Source organism: Ambystoma mexicanum, chromosome 4q, assembly GCF_040938575.1.
Source record: "Ambystoma mexicanum isolate Mex_15411 chromosome 4q, UKY_AmexF1_1, whole genome shotgun sequence".
Classification (NCBI taxonomy): domain Eukaryota; kingdom Metazoa; phylum Chordata; class Amphibia; order Caudata; family Ambystomatidae; genus Ambystoma; species Ambystoma mexicanum.
The window spans coordinates 519,421,291-519,442,466 of NC_090928.1; the positions used below are offsets into that span (position 1 = coordinate 519,421,291).

General features: G+C 48.6%; 1 protein-coding gene across 4 annotated transcripts in view; it reads left to right on the forward strand.

The window, feature by feature from the left end:
- Nucleotides 1-21,176, forward strand: part of RALGAPA2 (Ral GTPase activating protein catalytic subunit alpha 2) — a 3,672,963-nt gene that overhangs the window by 1,097,246 nt on the left and 2,554,541 nt on the right. For all 4 annotated transcript variants that reach the window (XM_069608069.1, XM_069608071.1, XM_069608070.1 and 1 more), the window contains exon 12: nt 5,147-5,284. In XM_069608069.1, coding sequence (XP_069464170.1) covers nt 5,147-5,284 — 138 coding nt within the window. The remainder of the gene's footprint in view (nt 1-5,146; nt 5,285-21,176) is intronic.

Consider the following 21,176-nt stretch of genomic DNA (forward strand, 5'->3'; position numbering starts at 1 on the left):
AAGAACCAAGCTATGCGGTCTAGTGTTTTGGGTGTGTCAGGCCTGGAACTACTTTCCATGGTACTACTTTACCTGGGCTATATAAACCACACCCTGACTGCAGAACATGCTTCGTGTTACTTTGCAGCTTGCAACGTGATGCTCACCGTGTCCAGCTATTTCCTCGAACCTTGGAGAAGCAGAACCTGCAAGGAGACAAAAGGAACATCATTAGCAGCAGCATTTTACCTGCAGTCTTCATCTTTAAACACTTGCAGCTACTGAGAACAGCTTCCTCGAATCTGCACGTCTCCCGGACAGAATGACCTGAAAGAGGAAGATAGAGGCAACATTAAAGAAAGCTGTAGAGACATTTACAAATTACGAACTGCTCAAAAGGCTTACGTGGCTGGTCACCTCTTGGCTGGCACCACTCCGAACATTCCACTCGCGCTGAAGAACACCGCGACCTACAAGGAAGGAAAACACAGGTTAGCAAAGGCAAGACTTCGCAGCGCTGCGCATAGCGCTTACTTACCGCATCATAGCGCTCTTAATGCGCCATCATTTACCAGCGGGGCTCAACCAAGCCAGTTCGCCGCACTGAAACTCTGCATACCTAAGGGAGAAAAAAGACATTTTAAACAAAGAAAGGCATGCAGGATAGCAACAAAACTAAAGAACAGCAATATGACCTACCTGAACAATAGTGCCAAGGACGAGATACCTCGTCCTTGGCACTTGAGTGGTTAATCTTGTTTTAAGGTTTCTCATGTGTGCACCATTTGAACCGCTCCATTAATGTCCCTTAAAACGAATACAATTCAACACCATCTTGTTGGTCGCGCTAATATCAGCCCGTAGTGTGAATGAGTTGCAGGCACTATCTTCTAAACCACCTTTTACCGTCTTTCATAAGAACAAGGTTGTCCATACGGTCAAACTTTCATTCCTATCTAAGGTCATTTCAGATTTTCATTTGGGACAACAGATGGTATTACCTACTTTCTAACCTCAACCTCATCCTGGCAAGGAAGAGGAGAGGCTACACAGACTCAACCCACGAAGGACTCTGAGTTTCTACATTTCAAGGATGTCAAAGTTTTGTCTGGATGACAAAGTGTTTATAGAATACACTGGTCATGGGTTGGGACAGGCTGTAACCAAACAGTCCTTGTCCAGATAGATTATTTGAGCTATTACCGAATGTTATAGGCTGTCCAGGAAAGTTCCCCCAGAAGGCTTGAGAGCCCATTTTACTAGGGGCATGGCTACTACTTCTGCTCTGCTAAGAGGTGTTACTATAAAAACATTTATGAGGCAGCCACTTAGTCTACAATTCATACTTTTACAAAGCATTACTGCCTTGATTCCACTTTAAGTCAGGATTAAAGCAGTCCTTCATTCTGTTCACAACAACCCTCTTGATTACAAAATTCTTACGCCTGCCTCCAAAAACCAACAAAGATGAGAAATACGTGGGAGGACACACTCCATTCGAAGAAAAAGTTGCTTACCCCTGGTAACGTTCTTTCAACTGGATGTTCCTCCCACGTATTCCTAATGCCCCTGCGCCACCTTCCTACCCCGCAGTACAATTTACATGTTATTTCAGCTTATGCTCCTTCAGAGTCCAGTGTGGTCTAATCCGTTTTAACAGGGGTAGTTCTACTTAAGAATGACATGAAAATACAGTACTGAAGCCAACGGGTGTTGCGCGTGCTATATATACACCTTTTAATGATATCCTTGAGACGGAGGCCCTCTAGGTACATAGAGTCGACTGCATCGACGCACAGCGCCCTCTGCTGAAACATTTTTCCGAAGCAGCTGAAGCTGGATATTGGGGATATCAAAAGATGTGGCATACATGGGAGGAACATCCAGTCGAAAGAACGTTACTGCGGTAAGTAACTTATTCTTCTCTTTCCATGATACCCAAATGAGTGACCATAATAAAATGATTGTGAAGTTGAACTTGGGGACTGAAGCTAACCTATCTAGAGAACAGACCAGTTTGTATGTTAACAATGCGTGAAATCTGATTAGGAAATTCAGGAAAGGAGGCTCGGTCCTCACGAGAGTAGTGCAAGATTTTGTTTGAGTAAGCGCTATCGAGGTCCTTGAACAGGCTTGCTCTAGTCATGGCTTTAAGAATTTCTTGTGGAATAAAGAGGCACCAGGCTTTCCCAGAGTTAATGATTCATCTCCTAGGCATACATTTGACAAAGCAGTTTGGGTCAGGAGAAAGATCTATAGACAACGGTTGCGTCTTCTAAGGTTGAGTACTGTGGATGGAAAGATTTATGAGCGCAAGAAAAATAAATTAAGTGCTTATAAGAATTGCCTGCATCTGCACAAGTCCGTTTTAATTCAGACTGATGGTGAAAAAATGTTGCTCCTATTAATATCAAAGAATTCTCAACATTTGTAGATTCTGGTTAATGAGATCAATCACCCACAGATAATATCACAATGTATTGCAGTTTAGTAAATACTCGTGGCGGACCCATTGAGAACAAATGAATGGCAATACGGCTGATAGACTTATCCCTAATTCATCTGTTTCATGGGATTTTTTTTTTTTAAACAATGGATATTGAGCTCTTAATCGCAATCCAATTCAGCGGCTGCCGGCCGAATTGCCTTACTAATCTCATCCTAAAATCAAATAAGGAATTGTGGTCAACTTTGACTGATCTGCAATGTCCTTTTTGTCACTCGAACTATGCCGGAATCTTGGAGCCTTTCTATCATCGTCCCCATATTAAAGAAGACGATCGGTCTGATCCAGCGAACCATCGGCCAATGGCCCTTCTTGACGCGTATAGGAAGATCTTTGCTTCATTAATCTTAGAGAGACTGGAGGTTTGGGTAGCCGAGAATCACCTTCTTAAAGCCCAGACTGGATTTCGGAGGGGTATGGACACAAATTTGAATGGGATAATTTTGACCGCACTTACTGACAAAGTATGGGCCACTAAGGGCTCTTCCGTTTACATTGCGCTGGTGGACTTATCCAAAGCCTTTGACACAGTGAATTGTGATCAGTTGTGGCATAAATTAAGGCTTTTTGGCAATTCTGGAATATATGCATGAGGATACCAGAGTACAAATTTGTCTGGATGAGGAGGGACACTTGACGGATGAAATCAAGGTAACCAGAGGTCTTAGACAGGGATGCATATTGGCACCCTGTCTTTTTAATTTGTTTTTGGCTGACTTGGATAAAGTACTTAAAAAGGCTGCATTTGTCAGCCCTAAATTGAAAACCATAGTATATATTGAATGGCATATGCAGATGACGTTGTCTTGATAGACCTGACCCCCATCTGCCTCCAAAGAATGTTGATGACCCTGGGGGAATATGCCAGTCTTAATGAAATAACCATCAACCAGAAAGAGTCAAGTGTTTTTCACTTCTCCAAGCACCCAAAAAAGGGTGTGGTTTCAAGTGGTGTATAGATGATGCCCCGATTCCCTCTGTAAGCAAAGTAGTTTATTTTGGTTTTCCGGTACTGGCTAACACTGGAGAGCAAGATTAATTCACTGGTATATCAAATGAAAAAGATCCTCAGCAAATACTGCAAATTCTCAATAAGGCTATTAGTATATTTTTATATAGGGAAGGTTGTGCCAACAGTCTTGTATGTCTCGGAAGTGAAGCCAGTTTGCTATGAAGTAGCATGGGAAAAATTGGAGGGTAGAATATGGAAGCAACCTTTAAATCTATTATTAGCAGTACCAATGCCCCCCTTGCGTTTTGAATTGGGACTTCGATCTCTTTAAGCTTGGTTCCACTGGCGAGTCTTAACCCTGTATGGTAAAGAACCCTCCACTACTCTGGGAACTTTGTATGAGGATTTCTGCTGTGCACTAACCAATTATTCTTCAAAACTATAGAAACACATGAATCAAACCGTAGAAGGGGTATTAATGAAATATGGTAGGAATTTGTGATTGGAACTGTAATCCAATGTGGGTGAAAAAGTATATCTGGGAAATGGACTGGATAGAAACCTTAGATGATACGAGAAGTTCTCGTCTCCACTCCACTTTCTCCAAAGAATATAATGCTCTGGGAGTTCTACCTAAACATCTGGTGCTATATCCGTGTCCATACAACCAGAGACCATTTCTTCGATTTCGTTAGTGACAGGGGAACATTTATCATCTCGCTACCCCTCATTGGTCCCCTCAATAGGCACATGTGGCTTTTGTAAAAAAAAAAAAAATAGTCCAGACAATGAAGCATATATATCAGAGGAATATTCCGCTCTGATTAATATCCGCACAAAATGTCTAGGTCGCTTCTTTAATAAAGGGTGTATGTCCTTTGAATTTTTTGGAGCAGGATGAATGCAGGTAGAGAACCATTTTTAACACAGAGGTACTGAGACTGCGGGAAGAGCTAGGGCTATTTAAAACAGCCTAATTGAAAAATCAAGTTTTATTTCTTAATGTTATCCTATTATGAGATTTGAATTGATGTTTATGTACGATGTGTATGTTTCATGCGACTATATGTATTTTATTATTTGAAGAATTTAATATATTTAAGGCATGCAAGTCTAATATCTTTTATATGAAATTGTATATGCCTATTTTAAGGTGTTCTGCTGTCGACAGATTTGAAAGGTCCTATTTTGAGTAAATAAATAAAATGTTTTGCTTTTTCTCATGAGCAACATCCTGGACACACATTTGTGCTCAGTAACTGACTGACATTTGTTAAAATATGAAGTCGGATCTGTTGATTTCCATCCTGACTTGGATCGCTCATTCATATTTAGATATTGAGTGAGATTTTCTCACCCAATTTTTCTTAAGAGTGAAGTTTGACAGGTTACAGACCAAGCATAAACCACAAAGTTCGAATGAGATTGAATCTCCATAGACATTCACAGTGAACAAATTGTTCCTGGCTATATTGAGCACTACATTTGTCTTCATTATTCAAAACGGCTCACTACATGATTACCATTATCAAGGATTCACGAAACGATTGAGCACTGGGACCATTTTACCATTATCTGCCAGTAATAGTACCCAATACACGCTAAATGGGACTCCTGTTAGTGTTCTGCACTTGGTTATAATAGTAATATAATTGATATAAGATCTGCTATGCAAAGCAGCTTATTAAGAATAATATTTTCTTTTAAAGGTCTTATCTGAACATTCGGGACACAAACGCTCCTCCAGCTGGGGAAGAACCAATTCCTTCACCAATGCAGTTAACAGAGGTTGTGTTTTTGAAGAGGAAAACAAGGAAGTGAAAGCTGGTGATCAGGCTGCTTTACAGGTATTTGCTGATGTACAAAATACAAACATTCTTTTAATAAAAATTGGGATTTAATATAACATCTCCTCCACAAATGGTTTTAAGTAAATGTTATTTTTTTAAAAGAAGGGTTTGACTGATTTTATCATTTTGAACGCCCTACGTATTGTTACAAAGCTTGGATGTATACACAGAAGTGTGAATTTTATAGCTCAGGCTCTGTTCCCTTCATTCTTTTGCCACGGCATGAGCTCAAAGTATTTCGAATGAAAAATGCAGACATCTCTAACTCTTGCACTCTACATTGCCCAATAAAACAAACAGCCCAGACCTCCAAGTGGTTGATGTTGAATTTGTCAAACTGAGATCGCTAAATGTAGCTGTATTTTGTCTGCATTTTTATTTGGAGAGTCTGCGCGTTATAGAAGGCTGCATGAGATTTTCATGTATGTGTTACCCCTACAACCTTGAAATTTGATTTTGGTTCTGGTACATTGTCCAAATATAAACTGTGACCACTTGATATGGAAAATCAAATCAAGATTGATGGGCATGTTGAAACGTGGGTTAATGTTGGAGAGGGTAAGGACCATTTGGAGTGGGTGTTGAAATAATGCAAGAGTTAGGCCAAGTAGCTGTATTGATGATCTTGGGGAGAGGAAAGGTGTTGGGTGTAGAGCTGTCTCAAGGGATTGGAAAAAGTGTTGCTTTGATTTAGGTGGTAGCTATTTATTGAGCCCAGCATCCTCAATTTGGTGGAACCCAAAACTGCCCTTTAATAATCGCCCTCTTTCATGGTCTACATGGCGTTCTGCTGGCATCTGGCGCCTGGGCTATATGATGGTACATCTGTGCTCTTGTTTGATTTTCTTAAACGTACTCTTACGTCCCGTCCCCTTTCCTCCATACTGCATGAGGCGTCCCTTCCTAGGGACGGTAGACAGAACCTTTTTCACCAGAAAAAGCCTTTTTCCCCCTTTAAATTTAGAGGTGCGCGAGAGTGCGGCCGTGGGAGCATGTGTTAGGGAGAACTCTCTTATAAGGCTAATTTCCCAAACCTAGCGAGTCCCCCAGCAGCTTTGCTGGATTTTTGGGGTTTGTTTTTTTCTCCTGCTAAGAGTGAGACTCTCTTCCTCCCACTCTTAGGCATGATTTGAGGTATGTCTGACTTTTTGTGTGCTTATGGTCTATGGGGTCTTTTACTCCATAGGGTATCATCTGTTTTTGTTTGCGTTACAGAGCACCCTCTGTGCAGAGGGGTGTTATAGTGACCCCCAAACATAGACTCCATACCCTGGGAGGACTGTCTCCCAGGGCATGTAAAGTCACCATTGACTTTACTAGTCCAACATTGTGAACAGAACCAGTACAAACCATCATATTGTGGAAGTACTGGAAGGGGTTAATTTGATTGCCCCTGGGTCTGTTTTCAAGGGGGCACTCGCCAGTCCCCCCTTGTCGAGTTTCTGGCCAGTGGCAGTGGTTACCACGCAAAATATTCCACCAGAATATTTCCTATGGGATTTTTCCAATGATTTTAAACGCACCACTTTTTGGTGCAATGTTAAAGATACCGCCGATTTATTTATTTAATATTAAATCAACAGTTGGTCTTTTTGCCAGAACTCTTTCCTAAAATGGCGTTTGTGTCCGTCTCTGTAACTTCAACCAAGGTCGGGCCCTTCCACTTTTTGGTTGGCTTTTCCACAGAAGCCCTCCAAATGGTGCCACTCAGTCTGGGTTCCACAGGATGGGTGGGGAGGGGAATTGGCACCCTGGACTGCGTTGCCTTAGCAACCCAAGTCGCACTCTATTCTGATTGGCCCAGTGGTGAGCCGCCTGGCTCACCACTTAGCATGTTTGAGTGACAGCTAGGCTGTTGAATGGGGGGGTTTTCTGCATAAAAGCAGGGATTTTGGGACTGGAAATTCACAAGTCGCCACAGGACCTAAGAATCCGAAGAGGGAAGAAGCTGAGCCATCTGCAACGACGACACCACCGGTGGAGCCCTGCTGCAACGAACTCAACACTTTCCCAACGACAAGAGAAGATCTTCTGGTGGACGAGTCTTCTTCCTTTGAACTGGTGGGATAAACCAGTTCTCCCCTGTCGCCTTCCAAAGACATCTCTTGGTCGAATCACCTGTGCCAAGCCCCCCGGCGGCCGGATAGCCAAGCTTCACCACTTTGATCGCAAATAAATGGAACGCACCTTTTAACCGACAAACTCCGCGGCTGGTTTCATCCCCGTGCAGTGCATCGACTCCAAGTTTCCTCCTCGACAAGATCCTCTCTTCCCCTGGTCGAAACAACGACCTTCAACCACTGCCAGGAACAATTGCCACCGCTGGAGCTTCCTCTATCTTTAAGGTACTGTGTTCTGCCTGGCCTCCCTTTCTACGGATTGCTAAAGGTAACCCTTAAATCCTTGGCTTTCCAACTGGGTTGGCCCCAGACCTTCTAACTTTACTTCTTGAATCACCCCAACCTCTTTTAAACATTCTGCAAAGACTTTTAGTGCATTTTAAACGGTGTGATCTTGGGCACATTTCGCTTTGCTCCATTTAAAGTGGGCCTGGCCTATGAACTTTGGCTCTACAATGTATACTGCCTTTACTCCCTTGCTTTAAACTTCTAAAAGTGTTGGGAACTGTTTTATTTCTATGCCCTGCCTTTTTCTCTCCCTTTAACTTAACCATTGGAGTGCCATCTAGGTTACGCGCTCACACCTGTTTTAACAAATAGGGGTGTTTTAACTCTGACTGGTCCAATAGTTATCAAGGGAGGTGTTTATACTTTACCTGACTGTGTCTTAACTTGCTTTTGATTTAGAGTGCTAGTGTATTGCCTAAAATGTGTTTTAAATAAATAATGATATACTTTTGATACAAAGCTCTGGTCATTGTTTGTTTGCTCTGTGTTTTTAGCCCTATTGTGTATACTCTATATACTGCCCTACTCTTCTTGAGAGAAGTCTGACTGCTTAGCCACAGCTACCAGGTAAATCTGGTTGGTGCAGACTGCTACCAATTTGGTTTACTGCTTACTCCTGTAGTCTTAATCTTTTTGCAGTGTTCCCCAAGGGAACTGCACAGGATTCTGCCTAACAGCATGCGCTGCCCTGACTCCGTCCTCCGGCGCCACATTCCAGTCTCCTTTTCCACGTCAACTGTAACAGGCCGAATTGAACAGCGCTCCTGGGTTTGGCTTCGGCCATGTAATTCCACGTGCGGATACTTCTTCTCTTCTGTCTTTTTATCATTCAGGTACTCGGTCCTCAGGCGTCACGCTCCTCCCCGGTGCATGTCGACTTCTACTGGTTCAGAATGTGTCCATCCTGCGACGGGCTCTTTCCAACTTCAGAACCCCACACCCTCTGCCTATGTTGCCTTGGCCAGACGGCTGGCAAGCTTGTACCGCGTGCAACTCGCTTTCCTCGAGGTCTCTGAAGAACAGACTGGCCTGGTGGAGGGTGCTCTTCCAGAGATCGCCTCCAGGGCACCTGAAGGACTTGATCAATCATCGATCCAGGCCCAAGGTAGGGCCGCTGTTTTCCAGCGCACCCTGCAAGGGAGACTCTTTCTAAGGACTCACCCGCGCTGGGGAGGAACCACTCAGGTTCTCATACCAGCATGAGCACCAAGGCTAATTCAGCTACCGGCCAGCAGGCCGAGGGGTCAGTGGATCCTCCCGGTGACAGTGCTGAAGGACAGGAAGGTTATTTTACAGGGTCTTCACCCGAGGGGCCATGCCCTAGTACCGGCAACATGTTTTATCGGGCGCCTATACACAGTGCTACCGGCTGACCCACCGAGGGTGAAACGCCTACCAGGTCTCGGCCTGAAGAGCGGGGTAGGCCTCATGATCCACACTCAAGAGTCCTGGATGAGGCTGGGCCCTTTGAGCCAAGCAACATGACGCAGGCCAAGATGGCCGCCATGCCAGACATTACGGACACCTGCCAGATAACGCACCAAGGAAGGGAGCAGGTGGAGGAACGAGTGTCAAGGTGGGACTGGTGTCAACCAGGTATGTGTCCTTCAGCCTATCCTTCATTTGCACAGGGTAGGTTCCCGCTGTGTCCGTATGGGCAGGCCACGCAACGGATCCAGCAGCCGCCCGCTACTCAGTCAATATCACCTCCAACCCCTCCAGCTTGTGAGGACAGATTTTTTGAAAGGTTCCTCGGGGGTCATGAAATCTCCTCGGATGGGGGTCATCCTCAAGGATGCCATCAGGAACGGGCTACCGCCAATAGCTCTGGCACCGCAAGCCCCAGTACAGGCGTCCCTGGCCCCTGTGCAGCTATTGCCGCCCGCTCATACCCCCCAACCGATAGTGCAGGTGGTTCCGTACCAGCCTCCGGCTCCGGTCTCCACGCCTCGGCCTTCCGCTCCCAGCACCCCTCAACTGGTGCCGGACCAACAGGACCCCCAGGTGGACACAGACGAGGAAGAGGGCTCCGACACACAGTCATCAGCCAAAGTCTTCCACGAACGTCTTGCAAGGCTGGCAGAGTACTTGGGCCTTCCTCAATCCGAGGTCGAGCAACCAGCAGAGGGGGTCCTTGCCGAAGTCCTCGCGCTACGTCCCGCAGCGAGAACGGGGATCCGGATGCAGAAGGACGTTGTTGCCCCGTCCAAAAAGGGCTGGCTCAAGCCCCACTCGTTTCAGCCGCTCAGTCAATGCCTGGACACCAAGTACAAGTAGATGGAGGGGGATACACTCTTGCTATCGGCCCATCCTCAGCCGCACTCCTCTGTGATTGCTGCGGCATCACTGTACTCTAAGCCTCAGTCGTCCTCTGCCTCCTCGTCCGCGGCGCTGCTAGGCAAGGAGGAGATGATCTTGGAGGCATACGGGAAGAAGCTGTATTCCAACGCATCCCTGCATCTTCGTCGAGCCAACGCGGATGCCATGCTGGCAGCCGTTAACCAGAGGCTTTTGCAGGAAATTGCGGATTTCCTCCCAGAGCTTCTGGCGCAGAGCCCATCACGATTCAAGGCAGGACTGGCAGAGGCCAAGATGGTGGCACAAGACCTCATGGAGTCCTCCGTGGCCCACATTGACACCTCTGGCCGGGCCATCTGTATTGCCACAGAAATGAGAAGAATGGCCTGGCTCGGTGCTACGGAATTCAACCCTGATGTCCAGGAACGCATTTTAGACCTGCCGTTCGAGGGGCGTGACCTCTTCCACTCCACTACGGATGAGGAGCTGGATAAAAAGAAAGCAGCTCACAAACGGCGAAGTCTTTATCCATCCTTACAAAGACCACGCCCAAAACGTACACCCAGTCACAGCAGCGCTCGAACAAGGGGCGTACATGCGGAGGGTTTTGCGCCTTCCAAGAGCGGAGGTCCAGGCAGTCGGACCGCTCGCTGGCTTTTTCCAGTCCCCCTCCTCCGCAACTGCCTCAGAGGCAAAGAAGGCATGACACGACCCTCCAGGTCCACATGTCTCCAGTGGGGGGGCAGGCTTGCTCTCCATGCACACTTCTGGCGCCAGAATTTCGCAGACCCCTGGATCCTCTTTGTAGTATCCACGGGGTACCGCCTACCCATCCCAGCCTCTCCTCCCTCTTCCCCCTCCACTCCCACAGATTGGGACAGCAACTCTTTTGGCAGAGATACGGTCGCTCATCGAGAGCCAGGCAGTGGAGGAAGTCCCAGCCTCCCAGCAAGGCTCAGGCTTCTACTCCAGGATTTTCACCAATCAGAAAAAGAACCAGTCAGCCCTGAGAGTTGTGCTGGACCTTTCCACCCTCAACCTCTCCCTACCTCTACAATAATTCAAGATGGTTACGCCAGATTTAATAGAGGGGACATTGTGCAAGGGAGACTGGATGTGCTCCCTGGATCTGAAGGACGCGTACTTAAATGTCCTGATTTGGTAGCCTCATCATTCTTTTATGCAATTCAGGATCATGGGCTACCATTTTCAATACAAGGTGCTTCCCTTCTGCCTCAACTCGGCCCCCAGGATCTTTACCAGGTTGAGACCCTCCTCAGCTCTCAGGGCCACAACATCTACCAGTACCTCGACGACTGGCTCGTCAGGGCTTCATCTCCGGAAGCGGCCCACCGCACTTCCCACGCTCTTATGCTGCACGATCTGGGCTTTCCGCTCAATCTCAAGAAGTCGCAGCTGCAGCCTATGCAGAGTCTGACCTTAATGGTGCTCATCTGGGACACATGCTCAGAGATTTTCCACCGGAGGACAAGATCACGGCCATCAAGAGGGCCACTGCACACTTCCTCAGCAGAGAAGTGACATCGGCCTGGTGATACCAACACCTACTGGTTCTCATGGCTGCGGATGAGGAGGATAGAGCTGCAGTTCACCACATCATGGAACCAGGAGCGGGGCTTTCATGCAGAGATGATCAACGTTCCTCCTTCTCTTCACCCGGACCTCACATGGCGGTCCAGGGACAGCAACCTATCCCACAGGGCACCATCATATGGTTGGCTCTCTCAAGGGTTGGGGGGGCCACCCTGACAAACCACTGCGTCCATGGCACCTGGACTTGACCGGAGCAGAAGTACCACATCAATTGGCTGGAACTGAAGGCCATCTGGCTAGCGCTCAGAGCCTTCCTTCCGGTTATCGAGAGCAGTTTGTCCTCATTGAGACCAACCACTCAACCAGCATGTTCTTTGTCAACAATCAGGGAGGTACCAGGTCCCTTCCACTGAGCAGACTGGCGGTCAGCATGTGGGAATGGGCCCTGGATAACTAAATCTACCTCATGGCCATCCACCTTTCTCGGGGAATCCAACCTGGAGGCGGACAGGCTCAGACTGCGAGCGGACAATTTGGAGTGGCCATTGAATGACCTCGTGCTGCAGGAGATCTTCAGCAGATGGGGACACCCCAGGTCGACCTCTTTGCCTCCTGGGACAACAGGAAGTGCCAACGGTTTGCCTCCTGGCAGGGACAGGGCCCCGGCTCCCTGGGCGACACATTTCAGATTCAGTGGAACGGCATGACAGCATACACCTTCCCGCCCACTCCGCTGATACACAGGGTGATATGCAAGATCAAGGAGTCTTGCCACCTCTGCGTCATTCGAATAGCTCCATGATGGCCAGCCACGCCATGATTCTTGGAGCTGCTCAGCCTCTCGGAGAGCCGACCCATTCTCCTTCCAAAGGGCCCAGCACACCTTCTGGCGCAGGAGGGGGCAGGGTCATCCACCTCGCGCCACAGAAACTAGCCCTCACAGCATGGTTCCTGAACAGGTCACGCTAGGGCACCTCAGCCTTTCACAGGCTAGTCTAGAGATCATGCAGGGCGCTAGGAGCAAAGCTACCTGTATATATGGACCAGGTTCTGCCACTGAGCCGAATCTAAGGATAGCAAACCCCTTGCATGTATATTGGACAAGGTGCTCTCCTTCTCGGCTCACCTCGTCCACTTGGGCGTGCAGGTAGACACTTGCTGCAGTTATTTGGCTGCCATTGCAGCCTACAGAAACTCAGAGGAAGAGGTGTTCTCCTCTTCCAACCCGATTGTCAAGAAGCATTTGACGGGACTTGCCAGACTGTACCTGCCCATCAAGAGGCCACACCCCGTGTGGGACCTCAACATAGTTTTGGGGGCCCTGGCGCACAAACCATTTGAGCCAATGGCGTCCGTAGACATCAGGCTGGTCACCATTAAGACATCCTTGCTAGTCTGCCTCACATCGGCTCGCAGAGTCAGTGAAATCCAGGCACTGGTCGCTTCAGAGCCTTATACTACGTTTAACGAGGATAAATTAGTCCTGCAGACACACCCATCATTCCTACCTAAGGTGCTGTCCGCATTCCATCTGTACGAAGAAATGGTGCTGCCTACGTTTTTTGTTGAGCCTAAAGACGAGGCACATAGTTCTGCTCAGCCTCGAAGTCAGGCGTGCCCTGAAATTCTACTTGGATAGGACCAAGAGCTTCTGCAGTTCGAACGCACTGTTTGTCACTTCGGCGGATCAAGACCGGGGTATCGGGCATCCAAGGCCTCCATAGCCCGTTGGATGGTCTTGGCCATCAAAGAAGCTTACAAGGGACAGCATAAGCCACTGCCGGCCAACAGGCACGCCCACGCGGTCAGAGCTAATGCAACAGCCATTGCATTCCACCGGCATGTCCCCTTGCAAGTCATAAGCAGGGCGGCTACATGGGCCACCCATTCGGCTTTCTGGAAGCACTACTGTTTGGACGCCGGCTCTAGATCAGACGTGGCTTTCGGACAGGCGGTTCTTAGAAACCTGTTTGCTTAAGGAGGGTCTCCTCTCCACCCTGAGGCTACACTCGGTTGTAATCGCCCATACAGTTTGCGGAAAGGGGATGGGACGTAAGAGTAATTATAAGTTACTCACCATAGTGACTAACGTTATCTTAGTCCTTGGTCCCCTTTCCTCCATACGTCCCACCATTCTCCCCCCTAATAAAACTGGTGTCATTAGGCAATATTAATCTATTGTCGACGCGACTATGGGGACTGAGGTGTGGCGCCGGAGGGCAGAGTCTGGGCAGCGCATGCTCCCAGGGCCGCACCTCCGCGCCGCTCTAAATTTAAAGGGGAAGGTGGTGGTTTTTTCTGGTGAAAAAGGTTCGGTCTCCTGTGCCCTAGGATGGGACGCCCCGTGCAGTATGGAGGAAAGGGGGACTAAGTTAGTCATTAAGGTGAGTAACTTAGAATTCAGTACAAGCTAAGAACCTCTCTGGCAGGTCGGTATCAGATTCTTTGCGAAGTGTAAGGTAATGCTTATCACTCTTGAATGCGTCGCTCCAAGATATTCCTCCATCGCTCCATCTGTCCAGGACCTCCTCACTTTCGGCCTCGTTCATTTATAAATTAGTGACGCAAGCGCATGGGACCACTCCTTCAGAGCATGGTAGGGCCATGTGGTCACTGGGAATGAGGTCTGAAATTTCAGATAGAGATTGGAGGTGAATCTGCGCGGGACCTTCCAGGTACAAGGTTGACTTGAATCTGCGGTCCACTTGAATCTGCGGTCCACTCAACAGAGGGTTAGTAAGGGTATTTTTTTTTATTTTTTTATTTTTATTTTTTTACTTGTGTATAATCAAAGAAAGTGATTTTTACAAGGATGCGTTCTATGAAGTGAGGACAGCTTAGAATGTATGCAGCCTGAGTCCAGGCGTGTCGAGTGCAGTAATGTTCTCAAAGTTTATCCATGGCACAGGCGTCAGTTGCTGGGGGCCTGGGCACTGGAGTTCGATGGCCAGAGAAACGTCTAGGTTGCAGCGTTGATTTTGACAAAGGCAGCTTCCAGTATTTTGGCCGTGGCGGCAGCCCAGCTGGATTTTTCACCAGATATCAAACGGTACCACCATGTTTGTTCGTCGATGAGTCGAGCCATAGGGGAGACAGAAAGGCTGTACGCACTTCACTTAGAGCAGGGCAATTTAGGAGAAGGTGGCGGATGGTCTCAGTAGAGTCCGGAGTTTTACACAGTCTACATGTGGTGACAGCCGACAGCCTTCTCATCGCTAGGATTTCTCGAGTGTGGAGCAGGTTTAAGCGTGCTCTTAAAAATGTAGAGCGAAGCTTTTTATCCGGAAATCTCGGACAGTACGCCATGGGGAATTTCAATTTATTGTAAGTTGGTGGGAGATGGTTGAGGAACTTGGTTGCGACCGCTTTGTCGATAGTGTTGATCCAGTCTTGCAATTTCAGTTTTTCACTGACTCTTTGCGGGTTCGAGATCAGGTCATTTAGTGTACATTGCAAGTCCTCCAGTTTGGTTTTTTGGAGGTGTGACCATTTTTGGACGGCCTTACAGTTTGATGATTCGAGTTCCTGTCCAATGATGTTAAAAATTGGCAGGCCGTCTTTAATGAGTCTTCCTGAAGAGGGCAAGTGAGGACCCGCTGACAGTGGCACTTAGAGATAAGAGGCCCAGGTCTCGTCTGATGGCTTCAATTGGAATGGCGTTGGGTAGGCCGAGGAGAGATTTCCAAATGTAGCCCTCCAGTGTCCTCCATAGTTTGGACGGAACAGTGAACATGGCGTCCATGCCGTAGGTCAGGGCCGGAACCATTTTTCCTTTGTAGAAATTAATGGCCGGCACTAGCGAGAATTTGCCATACTTTCTGTCAATCGCTCTTAGTTGGAAAGTTAGTTGTTTGGTTTTAGCCCACAGACGTTGCATTGTAAGTTCCTGTGAGGACCCGTCGATAGTCACTCCTAGATATTTGAAGTGCGGGACCACTTCGATGTTGGTTTTGCACACTGACCAAGATCGAGGTTTTTTCTGGGAGCGGCCCGATCTGGAAAGGATCATGATTTTCGTTTTTGTCTGATTGATCTGAAGGTTGTTGGTGTTCATGTAGACTGCCAGATTATCTAGCTGCCGCTGGAGGCCAATCGGGGTTTGGTCAAACAGAATCAAGTCGTCAGCGTAGAGAAGACGCGAGAGGGTGCTGTTGCCGAACTTCGGCGGGAAGCTTCGGGCCTGGGCTTCCGAGTCTTTATAGTCCCCCAAAAAAGCCACGAAGAGCGCCGGGGCTAAAGGGCAGCCTTGTTTTACTCCTCTGTGAGCTTGAATGTCTTTGGACAGAGCTCCCTGTCTGTTCAGCCGGACATTAAGTGTAGTGTTGGTGTGGAGGGCTATTATTGGCAGTAGGACATCTATCGGGCAATTCCAATTTTCCAGCTTTCTCCACAATCTAGACCTCTCGACTTTGTCGAAGGCCTGTGAGAGGTCGATGAATGCCACGTAGACTGTGGGGGACCCTTGTTTTATTTTGGCTTTCAAGATGGTGAGTATCAAGATGTTCAGTGCAGTACCACCGTTTTTCTTGAAGCCAAGTTGGAATGGGTCACTGCAAGGTGCCGATTTCGCCCAGCGATTGAAATGGTTCAAGAGAAGAGACGCAAAGAGTTTGCCCATGATGTCCAGTAGGGCGATTGGGCGATAGTTTTCGGGCACTTCCCTGCTTCCTTGTTTGAAGATTGGGATGATAGTTGCTTTGGACCATGATGATGGAATCTTTCTGGTGGCTCTGCAATAGTCAAACAGAATGCCGATAAAGGTGGCCCATTCAGAAGGATGTTTCTTTAGGTCTATGTTCGTCAGGCCGTCTGGGCCCGGGGCTCGTGAGGCTTTTAGTTTTTGAATAGCTGCACTTATGTCTGCTGGGGCTGACAAGTCGATCCAGGGGGCGGCAGTGGTATCAAAAGACGTATTTGTAGCAGAGATCGGCCTGGCGAAGAGGTCAGTGAAAAAAGTGACCCAAACTTGTTCCGGGACTGAATTGATCATACTTGAGGTTGTGATTCCTTCTGAAGTGTTTATCAGGGACCAGAAGTCAGCTGTTTTCTTTGTCGTTAAGACTCTCAGCATTGATTCGGCATCGTGTTGGTATAATGCTGCTCGCCGCGCTCTGATCCATGATTTGTAGATTTTATTTTCATCTTTCCAGCGGTCCCATGCAGCAATGGTGTTGTCAGCTTTGGCGCGTCTTCTGAGTTGTCTCAGTGCTTTTTTTTCAATGCTATTTGTTTATCGTACTGGTGATTATAGGCTTTTGGGGTCGCCAGACCAGGTGTCACGTGATACTGGTGCTTGAGAAGCATAGGAAGGTAATTCGGCCTTGGTGGTGGATCAAGAACCAATTCTGACTCAATTTCTGAGACGTACTGTTGAGTAATGAGGCTGATGTTGGCCGATGTCAAGCGAAGGCGCGTTTGTTGGGGGTTCGTTTCGACCAATGCAGAGTAGCGAGATGGGATGCGGCCGGTAGAGGGCCATGATACCGTTAGCATGTTGTGGTTGGTTGGTAGAGTTTTGACTACGCGGAAATCTTGGATTACTGCACACAGTGCTGGGGAGGCGAAGATGTAGTCTAGAGTAGCTGAAGACCGGCCTCTCTCCCATGTCGGTTGGTGGGACTGCCCTTCCAAAATCCAGGCGGCGTTGTGCAGGTTCCTGGATGTCATAAGGGTCATCCAGGCTTGACCCCTGAGCTCCGCTGCTGTAGTGACGGTGGGGTTTAAAGGGATGTTTCGCGGTTGAATGCATTTCGCGTTGAGGTCCCCGCAGATAAGTAGATAAGGAGTGTTCCATTCAGTAAGAATTTCATCGATTGCCTCAGCCATAGTTTGACAGAAGAATGATGTCGATGACCTTTGAGGGTTCCAATAAGTAGTAAGCAGAGCGAGCAGAAGTGCTGAGGACTGCTTTGCATGGTGATTCGGGAATTCAGGCGCAGGGTTCCATTCAATTAAGACCGCCAGCACCTCGTAGGATCTTGCCGTTGTTTTGATGAGTTTTAGGATTTGATCTGACCGAATTCCAATCAGGAGGCCTGCTGAGGGGCGGCCTAGGAGACCTTTAACAGCTGGCGAGATCACGATGTCGTATCCGTCCAGTGACGGTTTTTCCTGGAGCCATGTTTCCTGGAGACAAAATATGTCAAATTGGCCTAGGTCAACGGTATTGTGATCAGTTAAATGGGTGTGTCCTCTAGTGTTCCAAGAGGCCAACGATAAGGACTTTTGATGAAATTGAGCGTCGGCTTCTTTTGGTAGTTGCTATCTAAGATGCTTTGAGGAAAAGGCACCCTTTATCCATTCCCATGGGCCGGATGGAGTTGTCGAGTTTGTGCTGGCGATCGGCGGGGGTGATTTGGGTTGCGCCCGGGATCTGTGATTGAGCGGGTCTCTCCGCGGGGACTGTTCTCTCCAGCTTTGCTTTCTTTGATCCGGACGGGATCTGTGAATTTGGGAATAGGGCAGGCGGTTCTTAGCTAGGTCTTGTCTGTCATTGCTACGATGGTGGATGTTCTGTGGTGATCGATTCAGATCAGAATGTTCACGTGCTGGGTGTGGTGGGCGGGCAAGAGAGTCTGAGCGCGTTTTCGGAGACCTGGATAGAGGTGTGAAGTAGGATTTCAGTTCGTTTCTTCGATCTACGTGTCGTTGAGATGTGCTATGGTCGCTGATTTTCTCTTTTTTGGGAAATGTTTCCCTGATGGGGTTCTTGGGATCCAGAGTTGATAGTTCAGAAAGCAACCAGCCTTGCGCTTTTAAGTCTTCACCGGCTTGGCGACATATGTCTTGTATTGCGGAGGAGTAGATATGAAGGTAAGCTTTAGCCTTGTTGTCTCTGTGGTAAGGCTCGATCCACTTAAAATCTGCCGAATTTAGGTTCTTTAGGGAGGGTGAAGACAATGTTATCTTTAGCACAGTTCTTCTGTTCAGGATGACGTATTTGTCTTTACTGGAAATTTGCTCTATTTTGAAAAGACGGGTGGGGTTGTCCCTCGTATGAACGGTATGTTTTGTTGTTTGATGTCGGGTTGAGTGTGCCCCTGGCGTAGGAGATCTCGCTGATCTGGTTCCTGGTCTTGATCGTCTTTGTGAGACAGGCGCGGGTCTTGCAGGGTCTTTATTGCGAGGGCCCTGGGAGGACTTGTGAGGGCTCTGGGCCATCGATGACTGGAGTGAAGGGTCTGCTGTATGCTTGAGGCTGGAGGTAGAGGGAGGTGTTGATGGGGGATTGCCTTTAAAGGGACCTTTGTCAGGCGCTAGTTGAACATTGTGAGGCGGCGCCGACAGTATGAGACTTGAGTTTAGGCAATCTGCTGTTAAGACCGGGGACTTGGTCAGGTCCGTCACGGAGCCCACTCGAATGGGACCCTGGGCTGCAGTTCCGAGGGCCGTGTGATGGTTAGGCGTCAGAACTCCAGATTCAAGCTTGCGTTGGGTTGGGGGGCAAGCTGGAGCGGGTGGTTGGTCAATCGGTGCTAGTTTTAGAATTTTCTTGCCTGTGGTCATGTTTGTACTTGACGATGGTTGTAGCTTTGTTGCGAATATTGTGGCGAATTCGTTAGGGTTTTTGAGCTGGGAGGTCTGAGTTGATTTGTGCCATGGCGAGTCTGATGAGAAATCCTTTTTCGAACGTGAGGGAGTCGCGGCCATGGGCGACACAAAGGCTGCCTCCTGTCTTGTTGTATGAGGAAGGTCATACTTCAGGTCAATAGCTGTTATATATCCTTCTAAGAAGGTAAGCTTTGCCTGTATGTTCGCTAAAATTGCTGTGTTGTCTTTAGAAACGTCACTTAGCGTTATGTACAGTTTGCAGAATGGGGCCATCGCGATGGTTATGGCTGACATGATTGTGGTCAGGTCCTTTCTGTTGTTAGGGGACTCTTTATGGGGCGGTGAGGGGAAGTCCCATCTTCTTCCAGTCTTCAGTGGCGTGTCTCTTGTACCTAGAGAGGAAGGGTTCGCCAATGAGTGCCTGCGCATGGGGTTGGGGCCTCCAATGTCAAGCGAGGTGGAAGGCCTTAGTGCTGCTGGTCTCGTTTGGAAGTTGGGGTCATCCCCACATGAGGACTGGGAAGCGGGGACTTGCTGGTTAGCCGCGAACATGGCAGGAGTTAAGTGGGTCTTTGCCCGCGGATGGGGAGGCGGTTCTCTTTGTGGCCCCGCTATTGGTTGCAGTAGGTCAAGAATGTCCGAAAGGCCCTGATGTGGCAGTCGGGTGATGTTAATTGAGTCAGCATTTGCAGAAACCACCCGTTCAGGGGTGGGTGGTAACGGGGACTTCGCCTGCGGATCTGAAGGCGAAGTTAGAATGTTGCTAGGCGGGCGACCAGAGCCCAATTGAGGCGGGACTGGCACGTCCGGTGGGGATCCGAGAAGGGGAGTTATCAGTGATGCAACTGAGAGTAGCTGAGGCCCAATAGGACCCGTAGTTTTTCTGGATTTGGGCGCTGGAGGGGTATCGTCAAAAGTTTCCAGGATTTCCGCGTCTGACAATTCGGAATCATTGGATAATTTTCTTTTGCCTTGTGTCTTGAAAAAGTTCATCAATGCATTAGAAGAGCAAGAAGAACGGGGTGGAGAGGGCCTGTTTTGCGTAGCCCTTTTTCCTTTGGGCTTGTTGTGAAGCGACCTTTTTAGTCTGACTGTTAGCTTTTTGAAGGCTAGCCGCTGGGTTTTTTGTAGAGACAGCCGCTTTGGTGTTTGTGGCTGCAGCAGCCATTGGCTTAAGTGCCGATTTGCCTTTGTTCCTGTATGTTGGTCTTTTTTTTTTTTGGTTAGTAGAAAGTTTACAGCTGAGATTATCCAATGTAGCAGGGGAGTTGTCGGAGTCTGAGTCACGACTCTCATCGTGCAGGGGGTTCGTAGACGAGGGTTGGTTATGGGTATCTGAGGGCGTGACAGCACAAGCCCTGATATCCAGGATTTCAGCTGAGTCTGAGGGGGGCGTTGTGGCCTCTGCCCTCAAAAGCGACACGGGCAAGCTGGGTGTCGGATAGAAGATGGACTCTTCAGTGTCACTGGGTGTAGATAGGGTCCGTGAGTGAGCTACACCGACCGGACCGGGTCTGCCCAGTTGGTCCTCCTGAGCCAGATGGATCTGGGCCGTGGTGGTCTGCAGGGTCGGGCTCTTCAGCCAGTTACGGTGATGATCCAGGTCGAGTAGGTTGGTGTTTGGCTGGGCGGAGGTCAAGGCTTCTGGAGAAGGCTGGGCCGGTGGAAAACCGCCTGTTCCTACTTGGGTGCTTAACGCATCCGAGGTGGCCGCCGGCTTTAGGGTGATAGCCGGGGGCGGAGAAAGATAAACTTCGTGCGGTCCTGCCGTCACCGGTGTGGCCACCCTCAGACCCCCTGGCAGGGGCCCTCCGGCACCCGCACAGCATGGGTCACTCGCTGAAGCGGTAAGGGGGCGGCCATCACCGGATAATGCTGCCGGACCTTCTCGTTGGCCTGAGAGAGGACCTTGGCTTGGGACTGAGGAGACCTTACGGTTGAGAGATGCGGGCTGACTCGAGGTAAGTGGGGTCCTTTTCGCGTGGCTCCTTAGTAGACGTTGGTCTGGGTCTTCCTCCATCTCAAGTGTAGGATGAGAAGGGGAAGGGGACAGGGGAGGCAAAGGGAGGAAGGGAAGG